Source organism: Arvicanthis niloticus, chromosome 24, assembly GCF_011762505.2.
Source record: "Arvicanthis niloticus isolate mArvNil1 chromosome 24, mArvNil1.pat.X, whole genome shotgun sequence".
In the NCBI taxonomy this organism is placed as follows: Eukaryota; Metazoa; Chordata; class Mammalia; order Rodentia; family Muridae; genus Arvicanthis; species Arvicanthis niloticus.
The window spans coordinates 38,585,444-38,599,373 of NC_133432.1; the positions used below are offsets into that span (position 1 = coordinate 38,585,444).

General features: G+C 46.5%; 1 protein-coding gene across 5 annotated transcripts in view; it reads right to left on the reverse strand.

Annotated features, from left to right (window-relative positions):
* The window catches only part of Arhgef18 (Rho/Rac guanine nucleotide exchange factor 18), a 108,550-nt gene that overhangs the window by 28,575 nt on the left and 66,045 nt on the right, over positions 1–13,930 (reverse strand). For all 5 annotated transcript variants that reach the window (XM_076923811.1, XM_076923812.1, XM_076923810.1 and 2 more), the window contains 3 exons: positions 2,955–3,096; positions 1,080–1,192; positions 790–930 (listed from right to left, as the gene is read on the reverse strand). In XM_076923811.1, coding sequence (XP_076779926.1) covers positions 790–930; positions 1,080–1,192; positions 2,955–3,096 — 396 coding nt within the window. The remainder of the gene's footprint in view (positions 1–789; positions 931–1,079; positions 1,193–2,954; positions 3,097–13,930) is intronic.

Below are 13,930 nucleotides of genomic sequence, written 5' to 3' on the forward strand. Positions count from 1 at the left end.
GAAACTAATGGCTATCATGTGCTTTGGATTCGGAACTAGCACACATACAAATAAAAGAGGCGCCTGCCTCTCAAGCACCCTGAAGACACAGCAGGGAGGTGCCGGCTAAGACCAGGAAGCAGGTTTCACCAAATTCTGGACGATGCAGTCTCTAAACACCACCCTGCTGATGACATTCTGTTCCAGCAGAGCAAACAGATGGGGACAGTCACTAACAAGGCGAGCATGAATCAGCCCCAGCACTTGTCAGGCTGGTCTGCAGGGACCTGTGCTAACACAACCCTCCCTGGTACAACAGGTAGGGCTGTCCCAGGAGAGAATAAAGTGAGGCAGATGACCGGGTTTCCCAAGAGACTGGCTGCATACCTCAGACTCTTAGGTGAAATTAGGGAAAGAAAAATCAAAAAGAAGAAGGTGCTGGGACTTAGCACAGTTGGTAGAGAGCTTGCTTAGTATACACAAAGCTCTGGCTTCCATCCCCGGCACTGCATAATCAGGTTGGGCAGTGCCTGTCTGTAATTCCAAGTACTTGGGAGGTGGAGGAAGTTTAAGGTTATTCGAGGTGACATGGTGAGTTTGAGGCTATGACTGTCTATCTCAAAAAACAAAACAAGAAAAACCAAAACCAAAACAGGGCTGGTAGGATGGCTCAGTGGACAAAGGTGTTTCCTGACAAGGCTGAGCGCATGCAGGCATGCACCACACACAATGATTTTTACGGAAGAATGGGAAGAAAGAGAAGAATTAAACATAGTGCCGGTGTGGTGGCACAGGCGTTAGACACTTTACCATACAGGACGTCTTGTCTCTTTACCACCTCCTTCTTCTGTTTCTTGGCATATGCTAAATCCACAGAGAGGCTCCAGGACTCAGCCTCAAACTCATGGGCATCTGATTCGATCTCACACCTCAGTGAGGCAATGTAAGGATCTGGGGGAAGGACAGAAGGTTGTTGGTAAGGGTCCAATGCTTGCCATATCTTCCTGTCCTGTTTATGGACATACTGAAGCCTCTGGCCTTTCCCAGTAGAGCTGGGAACCATGTGGCATCTCTGGGAGAGCAGAGTGGACTGACCATACCTTCTATGAAAACAGACTCAGCATTCGAGGATGTGAGTGACAGAGAGTCGTCGGCCGTCTGCTTCAATTTTAAAAACACGGAGTCAGCTTCATCCATGTCTCCAGCGATTGGTCTGAGTGGAAGTGATTGAAATGTTTGTTTATTTCACAAAAAGAAATCAAGGCCAGCGAGATGGCTTTGTGGGGGGAAGATGCTTCTAAGCCTGGTGACCTGAATTCAATCCCTGGGTCTCACACGGAGTGGAAGCAGAGAGCCAACTCCACAAACAACAAAAGTGGCTTCAACGGGTATGTGTGCACACTCGGAATACGTAAGGCAAGCGGGATTGTTACTCCTTCTAATTAGATGTTTAAAGAACTTGCTGGATTCCAGGAGAACTCTTTAACTTGTCACAGGTCATCTTTTAAAAAATGAGGAAACTTCTGGGCTAGAAACACAGCAGTGTTAGAGTGCTTGCCCAGGATGCTCGAGGCCCTGCATCCTACCCCCCAGGAAGAGGAAGAGGGGAAGGAGCAAGGAAAGAAATGTGGAAGAAGAGGCAGGAAGAAGGGAAAGACGTTGAGAACCATAATTTTGGAATTCTAGGTGTGTCCTCAGAGAGACCGCATTAGGGGAAAAGCCTGGACTGCTGACTGAAGTATTGACTTAGTTTGGGTTGTTCCATGTATCAGTTAGTGATGCAACTGTAACGGATGATGTAGCAACTGTAACAGATGTGCCGTCCTGGCATAACAACAGAGGCAACTGTGTCTGTGGATGCTGAGGGGTAGGCTAGGGAAGGAATCTGGAGACTCTGCTACTTGCTCACATTTTCTGGAAATTTTAAAAAGATTTTAGCAACTGGGGGTGTGGTAGAACACATGCTCAACGACTGATGACATAGTAAGATGACTCAGTAGGTCTGTGTGCAGGAGTACCCAAGTGCCCTGACTTTACTGGTGACCACTTACAGGATGCACAGCCTCACAGCAATGGGTAACAGGAAGGACTTTTTACAAAAGGAGAAGATGGCCCTAACCGTAACCCTTCCCCAGGTACTCATCAGTGAACATAACCGTTACGTTATGCTGTGGCTCTAAGTCAATGCTCCTGGTCCTGTACTGATAGGACCATCAATTGATAGGATGTACTGTGAAGCCAAGAGAGGCATAAGCACTGAGCATGTCCTGGGAATAGGAGTGAGCCCTGTCCACGGATGCCACACCAGTATGCTACGCAAACTGCCTCCACCCACGGTTAGACATAATCAGGTATGCGTTGGTTTTACAAAAAGAAAACGTAGCCAGGGATTGGTGGCACACACTGTTAATCCCAGCACTTGGGAGTCAGAGGCAGGTAGAGCTCTGAGTTTGAGGCCAGAGCCAAGTTCCAGGACAGCCAGGGTTATATACAGAGAAACCTTGTCTCAAAAAACTGAAACGAAACAAAACAAAATACCCAAACCAAAAAGAAAACGCATGGACTGGGCCAATGAGATGATAGCTCAGCCAGTAAAGGTGCTTGCCTTAAAGACCGATGATGTAATTAAGTTCAACCCCTGGCTCCCAAACAGTAGGAGGAGAGAGCCAACTCCTCAAAGTCAGCCTCTGATCCCCATGTCTGCTGTGGCACGTATACCCCAACACAGCCACACAAATAAATACGTGCAATCTAGAAAAACAGGCTTAAGGTCATCTTTGACTACACTGAGTTCTAGACCAACCTAGGCTGTAAGACTGCTCTGACAATGATAATGATAAATTTTAAACAACACCAGGACTCAGAAAGCATGTGTTAACGGGTCATCACCATGGGGCATAAATGAGTTTCTTTTCTCCCTCCCACCACCCTGTGAGTGCACCTGTCAGCAGAAAGGCACACCCCCTTCAGCTTACCCAAGTCGCACCCCAGATCCCGCTGGGCTCGGTGTTGGCTGGGGACCCCCTTTCTGAGAGACGGTCATGCCGACATTCCTGGAAGGAGCTGGGCTGCTGCCATCAGACAGAAGTGTGGTCCGAGGGTGCTCCTTCAGGGAGGCTGCAACAGAGGCAAAGACAGAGCTGGAGCTGAGAAAGTGGGCAGGGTAGCGGAGGTTGCCTGTCCTGAAGCCTCGCTCCGTCTGGGGCCTCAGCACCGACAGGATCTTGGAGGTCAATAGCTCATTATCCAAGAAGACATTCTCGTTCCATTTCCTGGGGAGAGAGCCGTAGAAGGGCAGCTCAGGGTTACCAGGGGGTGACCCCCGCCTGTCGCCACCTTTAGAGTGTGTGGTCCCCATGCTGGTGCCTGGCACTGTACCCAGGCTGTGCTGTGCTGTTTTTGATGCCTTGGGTGGGATCCTTCTAGAAAACCGAGCTGCGCCTTCCCCCCGCTGTATTGGCTGGGCAGTGGGGCTGGTGTGCTGGAAACTGGTCCCTACCGTGACTGTGTGGTGGACAAATGGCACAGAATTTTCTCTTTGGGTAAAACAATTAAAAAAAAAAAAAAAGGGAATGGCTCTCTCACACTCTGCTTGCTCTTTGCAGGGGGCAGTGGCAGAGGACAGCTTGTGTTCACGGCAAATGATCTACTATCGGGAGCTGTGCACTTGCCGTGTTCGGCACAGACACTACACTCAGGATGATAATTGATCTGAGATCGGATGTCGGGATGATGCTGACTTAGCTGGCTGTGCTCATCAGTCCTGGTGTTGGATAGGACTCTAACCAGGGTATACCTGGGGCTCATTATTCTGTTTTATGGACACGCCCAACACACATCAGAGCTCTGAACGGTAATTTATTTCAACTGCTTCCTTTTTAGGGTCTGGACAGGAGGATCCATGCACCCACTGATAGAAATGCTTCCCACTGATGGAAAAAAAAAAAGCTTAACAAAACAAACCAGCAATGCTGGGGGTGGAATCCAAGACAGTGCGCACGCTCTACTGGCAGCTCTGTATGACTGAACCACACCCTAATTCCTCACTAAGAGATTCTAGGAAAGTGTTCTATAGCTTTCTCTGAGCATAGGCAGGGGTTCTACCCCTGAGCCATGCCCCAACCCTCTCAGGATTTGTTTAGTTAAGAAAAAGTGCACTTCTTTTTAGCTTGCTAGCCTGCCCTTGTCTAGCAGGAAGACCCTTGCTGGGTGCTGTTGTTGCAGTCTCGAAACTCCAAAACCATGGGCCAGACAAATACCTCTGTCTCTGTCTTGAACCAGGAAAGCCAGGGCCACATAGAGAAATCCTATCTTGAAAACAAAACAAAAACAAACTAAGACTACATTGGAAATTTTCTGACAGAGAGGTCATGAAGGAAGCTTAAGATATGAATTACTACTTGCTGCAAATATTTTCAATTAAAATTCATTCCTTAATTTTTATTTATTTTATTTAATATTTAAATACTATTATTTATTATTTATCAAATAGAACAATACTCTTTTTTCCCCCTTCAAGACAGGGTCTCCCTGTGTAGCCCTGGCAGGCCTGGAGCTCAGTTGCTGAGAACAGCTTCATACTTCCCAGCCTCCATCTCCCAAGCACCAGGTTCACAGCTGTGTACCGCCATGTCTTTTAGTGACTGCTGGACGTGGAACCCAGGACTTCATAGCTACTAGCCAAGTGATCTACTAGCTGAGCCACGTCCCTAGCCCTCATGACATTCAATATTTTAATCAGCCCAGCATGGCGGGGATGCTACTGTCTCCTGCCTCAAATGTTCTGCTGTCAAGTTAATACATGTCTGACAACTGTTATTATTATGGTAGATGTTGGCCACGTAGATGTCACCAGTGCGCACACACCCATTTACAAATAAAAAAAAAAAATCATAAATGGAAGTGGATCAGGTCAGGACAGGAATTTCCTGCCATTCGTACACCATACCAAACCCCACCCAGGCTATGATGATTTAAGCATACAAGTATGGGGCAAACCTGAGTGGCGGCTCTGCCGGGCCTCTCTTAGCATGGCCAGCTACTTCCTGAAGGTCTGACCCCAAGCTGAATAGATTCTGCTTTCACACTGTTCAGAGAAGAGAAAGTACAAACACCATCTAGGGATGGTCAGCTTCAAAGAATGTTAATAAACATTGCTAACGGTGGGCCTTGAGGACATACACCTGTCATCCAAATGCTGGGGAGAATGAGGCAGGAGGATCACGGCTTTAAGGCCAGCCTGTCTCAAAAACAAAAGGACAAAGAGCTTGGAAAGATGGCTCAGTGGTTAAGAGCACTTGCTGCTCTTGCAGGGGATGCCTGTTCCCAGCACCAGCATGGCAACTCACAACCATCTGTAACTCCAGTTTCAAGAGATCTGAGACACTCATCTGGCTTCCTTGAACACTACCATATACCTGTATGTGCAGTGTGTGCATGCGTGCATGCATGCGCGTGCACACACACACACACACACACAAACACACAGAGTATACTAGCTGTACACACAGGCATGCACACATACATACACATTAAGTTTACCACCATATACCTGTTCATGCATGCATATACACACATACATTAAGCACGCCACTATACACTTGTATACATATGCATACACACATATACATTATGTATACTATATATCTATACAGGGTGCATAGACATAAAGTATACAAACAAGGGCTACTGAGATAACTCAGTGGATAAAGTCCCTTTGGTACTAATCCTGATGACCTGAATTTGATGTCCTCATTCCCCCTGGAAGGAGACAGCTGACTCCTGCAAGTTGTCCTCTGACCTACACATATGTGCCCGTGCAAACAAGTTTTCCCTCCATCAGTTAAAAACATCAAAACAAACTAAACAAACAAGAACCTAAAACCAAAGGCTAGATGTATAGCTTGATGGTAGTGTTTACCTAGCATGTCCAAGGCCCAGGGTTTGATCCCTACCTGTTATAGGAATTAACAGCTACCTTGGAGATCACTGAGAATGAACCTACCTCCTGTCTATCTGTTCCTGCGTTGTGTTGTGTCCCGTCATTCCTCACCCCCAACACCAGAAAGGGAAGTTACTTCTTAGTTTTTAAATCAAAGCCCCATTAACGTAGAGCTACTTCCTCCTGGTCAAGCTGGAATAGAATCCAAGTTATGCATTCCTCTGTCCCCGGAAAGAGACCTGGCATTATAAGCTACTCCAAACATCACAGGCTATACTATCTTATTTGCCAGCTTGGTTTGTCACTCACCTAGCTAGGGCTCATGCTACAGGGAAGGAAAGGGTAACTGTCCCCTTAATGAGATAATGTGCTCATTCCTTCAAGGAGCCCCTCCCTCACGGCAGCCGGTGATGGAATTTTGAGTCCTCAGAAAAGTTAACCATTCTTTGTTTTGTTCCTTTTCCTTGGGATACCCGCCAAAAGTCCAAGCACACTTTTCCGGTTGCTCTGGGCCTTTTCGGTTTTTCTCTGAAGCCCTCCATGTCCCTCCACCATGAAGTGGCTTGCTGACCTCCACTGCAGAAGGCGCAACGCTCCTTCTCTCTTCCTCGGGTCTACTGCCAGGTTTCTGCTTGTCTGCTGTTGTTTCCCTTCACACTGTAAAGCTCTGATGATTGTTTTTTGTTTAGGTATAGTATGTATGTGTGTATGTAGTGGGTTCCTAAGGAGGCCAGAGGAAAGCACTGGCTATGCTGGAGCTGGAGTTAGAACATTGAGAGCTGCCCCACTGTGTGCTAGGAACTGAACTCAGGCCCTCTGCAAGAGCAGTACACAGTCTAAGACACTGAGCCTGTTTTTCTCAAAATAAAATTATCTTTGAGGTTCAAGTCCATTTAAAAAATAATTCTTTAACTAATGAGACTGTGAACCCAAACTGAGACCTTAGTTTCCCTAGTACAGCAAACAGTAACAGTAAAATAAACTATCAGAATGGACAGAGTGTGCTAGTGCATTCCTTTTATCCCAGAACTTAAGAAAGCAGAGGCAAGTAGATATTTGAGTTCAGGGACAGCATCCTTGACATAGCAACTTAAAGACCAGCCAGGACTACATAGTGAGACCCTGTCATAAACAAACAACCCTCCAAACAGAAACTATCATCAACGCTAAAAGTATGGCAGCACACTTAAATGCACTTGTATAATGTAGAACACAATGTAAAGTATTTGTTTTGAATAATGTATTTTAAAAAATGCATATTGGTGTTTTGCCTGCATGTGCATCTGTGTACCAAGTTCATGAGTGGTACCCGTGGAGGCCAGAGAGGGTATCAGATCCTCTGGAGCTGGAGTTATAGAATGTTGTAAGCCACCATTTAGCTGCTGAGAACCAAACTCTGATCCTCTCAAAAGTATTATTCTTAACCTCTGAGCCAGCCCTCCGGTACAAGTATTTATGTGTTATGGAGGATGGGTCCAAAATGACTCTCTCCATAATGTTTGTAGCCATGGAAGAAATTTATGAACCAGGCTCTCTGACTTAAACAGTTGTATGAATTGTGCCTTTAAAAAAGTTTTAAAATTTTATTTATTTTATATATGTGAGTACACTGTCACTCTCTTCAGACACACCAGAAGAGGGCATCAGATCCCATTATAGATGGTTGTGAGCCACCATGTAGTTGCTGGTTAACTAAACTCAGGACCTCTGGAAGAGCAGTTAATGCTCTTAACCACTGAGCCATCTCTCTGTGCTTTTTTATACTGGGGTTTCATGCTTTTGATACTTTGGGATTTACAGTTCCTGGTAGGACCAATCTTTAAGTACCAAGACTAGCCAATCGGAAGAGATAATAAAAGATTCACATCGAGGCATGAGATGGCTCACTGAGCAAAGGCACCTGCTGCACAGCGTGGTGACCTGAGTCTGATCCCTGAGACCCATAAGGCAGAATGAGAACCAACTACTGAAAACTGTCTTTTGACTTCTGTAGTAAGCATGATGTTGCATTCTATGTGTGCCCACAAATTAATTAGTCACTAAAAGAAAAAACATGCCCACACATCTCTCATATGGGAAGTTGTAGCTGCTTGTATTACTGCTAATCAGGTTTCCCCAAAACAACTTACACGAGAATGTCTGCTTGTAGCTTCCAGGAACCTGTCGGGTCCCCCCCCCCCCAGTTGGTTCTGATTGGTAAATAAAGATGCCAACAGCCAATAATAGCTGGGGAGAACAGACAGAGGTGGGATTTTAGGTTGGGACCAGGAGGAGGAGGGGGAGAGCTGCCATGCTGGGAGAGTTTGGAGACGAGTGCAGGACAGAGAGGCATAACTGCCGTGTGAAGGAGCCAGGAGAGTGCAGTGCAGAGGGCTGCCCAACTGGGTCCAGAGGAGCCCAGCTAGAACACAGAATCACTAAGTAGTAACTCATTATCAGCCGGAGGTAGACTCTAGCAGCAGTGGAGGTCAGGCAGTGGCCCACTATTGTGCTGTTTAAAGCATATTAAAATATAAAGGCTGTGTGTGTGTGTGTGTGTGTGTCTTTCATTCAGGAACATAAACTACTGAGGCAGGCACCACCCCACGTCAGGATTTATTAATTAATATTTAATACTACAGAAAGTGGTCAATCCATAGTCAACACCCACAGACAGGGTCTATGTAGCTATGGATTATCAGCCTGCTCTGGTATCTACCTCACAATCTTGTTGCTCCTGTAGCCACAACAAATTTCTCACAACCCTTGGCTTCAATTGTTCACTTGACACAACCTATAGTCACCTGGGAAGAGTCTCAGTGCGGAACCCTCTACACTGGATGGGCCTGTGGATGTGTTGGGGTGGGGAGCACTCTTAACTATGATAATTGATATGGGAAGGTCCAGCCTACTGCAAACTTGCTCTTCCCTAGGCAGGGTTCCTGACCTGTGTGAGAGTGCAGACAGCAAGCTAGACACAAGCAGTCAAGTCAGTCTGCCTGCATCTATCTCTCTCTGCTCTTGACTGTAGATGTGACTAGTCGTGTGGTGTGACTTCCCAGGGCGGAGTGATGGACTGTAACCTGGAACTGTAAGCTGAAACAAGTCCCCTTTTCCCCTAAAATGCTTATCACAGGATCGAAAATACGATGAAGATGCCTCCCTTTCATAAACTACTTCTGTCAGGTGTTCTGTCAGTAATGAGAGTAGTCATTAACATGGGTCACACTCTGTAGTCCAGGCTGACTTGAGGCTTTGAACTCAAGACAATCCTCCTGCTTCAGTCTCTCAAGCCACCATTGGTTCTCACCCACCTCCTTTCCCAACTGTTCTCTTTACTCTAGGGGGCATTCCGTCTGCTCTATCGTCTCAGAGCCAAGTACAAGACTACAAGACCATTGTTCTCAACCTTCCCAATGGGAACCAGAAAGTAACAGGGCAACAAAGATAAAATATAGATTTAGAAGGTGTTGAGCCAGGAGTGCTGAAGGGAAGTGTGTGCCGGGGAAATTTAAGAACTGCCTAACCATTGAGCTAGTTAAGCCATATCAAAATTAGCTTGTGTGTGTGTCTTTCATTTGTGAATCCAGAGAGCTCTTGGGCACCTGCAGTGTGTGTAACCCACTGGGAGCCAGAGAGGTTTAACTACTTCATCACATCACCCCCTCCCCCAACATAAAATTATTTCCAGTGCTACTTCCTAACTGTAATTTTGCTACTGACAGGAACTGTAATGTAAATATCTGTGTTTTCTGATGGTCTTAGGCAACTCCTGTGAACCGGTCATTTGGCCCAACCCCCTAGAGGGGCTGTGCCCCACAGGCTGAGGATGGCTGTCATAAGGGCCTGAGGCCCTAAGGCTGCTAAAATGCTTAGCACCTATCAATGTGAAAGAAGAAGCTATCCTTGAAGATTCATTCTATCTACATTTCTGCTTTGGTTCCTTCTGCTTCTTACCAACCAGGGCACTCCCAGAATGCCCTGTATGCAGTACTGTGCTGCCTGTTTCTAGTCAGTTGTGAGCTAAGCTTCCTCTGTGGCAGTCCCTTCAGTGTTTGTATGTCTTATCACACCTTATCAAACAGGTCCCAGCCACTCTCTACACACCAGTGGCCCAGAGACCTGAAGGTTTGCCTATTGGGACAAGTGAAACCATATGCCTCTGTCTCTCCTCTTCTAGATAGCATTTACCATGCTACACACGATGGGAGCTTTGTGGTGCTTTGGAAAATGTTAAAGAATTAGCCCAGCAGGTTAGGAGTGCCTGCTGAGAAAGTGAGAGAGAGAGAGAGAGAGAGAGAGAGAGAGAGAGAGAGAGAGAGAGAGAGAGAGAGCGAGCTGAGTGTAAATCACCAGCATCTCTAAAAGCCATGCACGCCGGCCCGGCACCTGTGCTGTTGTGTGCAGACAGCAAGAGCTTGCTGGGGAGCTAGGCTAGCCAAAATAATGAGCGCAAGGTCAGGGGGAGACTGTGTCTTAAAGTCAAGGTGGAGGGGCTTGAGAGACTCAGCAGGCAAGACACTGGCTGCTCTTCCTGAGGACCCAGGTTAAGATTCCCCAACCCATTACTCGGGAAGCAGGTACAAGCATATCCCTGAGTTCGAGGCCAGCCTAGTTTACAGAGCAAGTTCCAGAATTACACAGAGAAAAGTCAAAGCACAAACAAAACAAAAAGATTCTCTGACCTGAATGACAGCTAACAACCATGTGACTCCAGGTATAAGGGGATCTGATGCCTACTCCTGGCCTCCTCAGGATGCCACTGAGCAAACGTGATGCACGGATAGAACCATTTGCAACTCCAGTTCCAAAGAATCTGATGCCCTCTTCAGGCCTCCATAGGTTCCTCTACATAAACAGTACACATCCAGACATGGAGGCACTCATACACATAAAATAAAATAAATCTTTAAAAAATGAGGTGGAGGGTGACAGAGGAAAAGTATTGGATGTTGACCTCTGGCTTCTTCTGTATGCACAAGCCTAAGTACCACATCCATACCCACACCTCCACAAAAATGCTGTGATCATACTCTTGGATATATGTGTTAAAGTAATGTAAATATGGACTGTTCACAGCAGTACAGTTTGTGGAAGTCGGTAGTAGAAACTGCTCAATCATCTACCAACCTACTGGTCAACAGATGACCCCAGTGTGGTCCAATGTAGCCAGGGAAATACTATCTAGCTATTGAAGAAACACAACCATGCTCTGGAGGGAAGTAAGGTCCAGGTCCAGAAAAAAGGCTCAGTGGGAAAAAGTGCTTCATGCATAACCCTGACAAACCGAATGTGTGAAAAAGCCAAATTTGGGGCTAAAGAGACGGCTCAGTGGTCAAAAGCATGCACCGCTCCTGCAAAGGACCTGAATCTGGTTACCAGCACATACACCAGGAGGCTTGTAACCTTTTGTAACTCCAGCTCCAGGGGATCTGGAGACCCCTAGCTTCCTTGAGCACACACATACATGTACACACACCCACACACATTCACATGATTTAAAATAAAATTAATCTTACAACGAAAGTTGGATGTGATGCATCTGTAATTTCACCAAATCCTATAGCAAGATGGGAGGTGGAGGCGTTGAGGCCAGCTCCCTGGAGTAGGAAGGAGAGCAGCAGGAGAAAGCTTGCCTTGACAAGGTGCAAGGAGAGGACAAGCCTCCACAAGCTTTCTCTGCTCTCTACACACGTGTAATGGTGCACACATACCCAAACGCACATAATAAAAGAAATCAAACTCAAAAGACTGCTGTTTGCATGGGTCCATTGACAGGAAATGTTTAGGCTGGGCAAGGTTCAAAAAGGTAATCATGAATGGACCAGTGGGTATGGAGTTTTCTTGGGAAGTTATGTTTCATGAACATGTATCCCATGTTGGTATCAAACTCCTGATCCTCCTGCTTCCAGTGGATGACTGACAGTTTATGGCTATGCTGGGGATGGAACCCAGGCTTGGTGCATGCTAAAGAAATGCTCTACCCACTGAGCTACATTTCCAGCCCACCTCTGGGAGTTCTAAATTTGATTATGGTCACTGTAAACATATTAAAAGCCACTGGGATGCATACTTAAGTGACCAACTGGGGCGGTATGTGAACTGTGCCTCAATAAAGCTGCTAGGCAAACACACACACAGCTGTGTTGGAGGCTGCCATCTTTCTGGTTTGAAGCTCATTCCACCTGCATTAGTCATACTGCTCTTGGCTTTGAGACAGGAAAACATCTCCTGATGCCTGCTTTCCTAAAGCAGACAGCCATGGTGGGAAGGAAGGGCAGCTCGGGTGTGGTTGGGACCTGGCCACACAGGGAAATGTAGCTTGCCGTTGCCTAAAACTATCTGTAAAGCCATAAAAGACAATTTGGGGGCTGGGGATGTAGCTCACTGGTCTAATGCTTGCCTAGCGTTTAGGAAGCCCTGGACCTAAATTCCTGGGTTTATTCAATCCCAGCATTGAATAAACCAGGCACGGTAGCACCTGCCTGCAATCCACCCCGACTCAGAAGTTAGAGGCAGATGGACCAAGAGTTCAAGGTCATCCTCAGCTACATAGCAAACTGGAGACCCATCCTAGGCTACCTGAGACCCCTTCTCAGCCGGCGGAAAGAGCTGATTTGGACCAGCGCTTGCTTGCCTGGTACTCACAAAAGTCCTGGGCTTGATCTCCAGTGCTGGGAGGGGAAATCAAAAGTCACTCTGGAGCTCAATTAGCACTGTCTGCCCTCCCTGCCGAGGTGGGATTGATCGGCAGGCCCCTGGTGGCATAGCACTTGTGTGACTGACACAGAGCTGCTTCTGCAAGGGACCCAGGACTGGAGGGGGAGGGGACTAAGCCAACAGTGAAAACTGAAAAAGCTCTTGGTGCACGGGGCTAAGAAAACCCACTGACTATGTAACAGACAAGAAGCTGCTTTCAAGATGACTTGAAGTTTTTATTCAGTGTGTGTATATACCATGATGTGGGTATGGAGGTCAGAGGTCAATTGGTGGGAGTTAATTCATTCTTTCCTTCAGCCATGTGGGTCCTGGAGAACTCTGTCATTAACCTTTGTGGCAAGAACCTTCGCTCACTGAGACATCTATTTCACTGGCCACAAAGATGTTTTTTTTTTTGTTTTTTTTTTTGTTTTTTTTTTAATTTATGTGTATGGCACTTTATGCAATCAGGTAGTTAATTACTTGTACACACTACTTTCACAGGAAGTCCAGTATGATGCACTCAGTGATCTTTATGTGTTTTAGACTTCAACATATAATCTAGAACACAGAAGCTTCTAGAATCACCAGTGTTTTAAATGAGGCATGGTGGTTCATATCTGTAATGCTAGAGCACTTGGGAGGGGTGAGGCAGGAGGACTGCCACAGGTTCAAGGCCAGTCTGTGTTACAGTGTGGAGAATGCCCAAATGAACAAACACACCTAAAATCTAAAAGCAGGGCCCAGAGAGATGGCTCAGCAGATAAAGGTGTTTACAGTCAAGCCCAGCAACCTGAGTTTGATCTCTAGGACCCACATGATTGAAAGGAAACAGATTCCTGCAAGTTGTCCTCTGACCTCCACATGCCCAATGTGGCAAGCACAGCACCTCCCCCACAATAATAAATAAAATGTGATAAAAATGTAAATAAGATAGAACAAAAGAAAACTATCAACTTTTTGTCCTGTGGAGGAGAGGTCATGCTGATGCTAGGTGAGGCCCTGTCAACTGGGCAACTGTTCTACACTGAACTACACTAGCTTAAAGCAACAAATATGGAGGCCGCTCATCTCCTAGTCTATAGGTTCCAGTAATCTTACTGGCCCGCTGATGCCTCTCACGTCACTCTCACTATTAACTCCTCTCCAAGGAAGCTGGGCCCTGGCAATGGAAATGTCCAGTTTTCGGTAAAAAGGCCATTCCAGAGAAAACAAAAGTGTATGTGGGGTGGGGGGTGGGCAACAGCAAAAACTGGTCCCTCCACACAGAGGCAGCATTGATACCCTATTCTGTCGTCTACTCTTTGGGGAAGATTCCTGTTACAGGCTCAG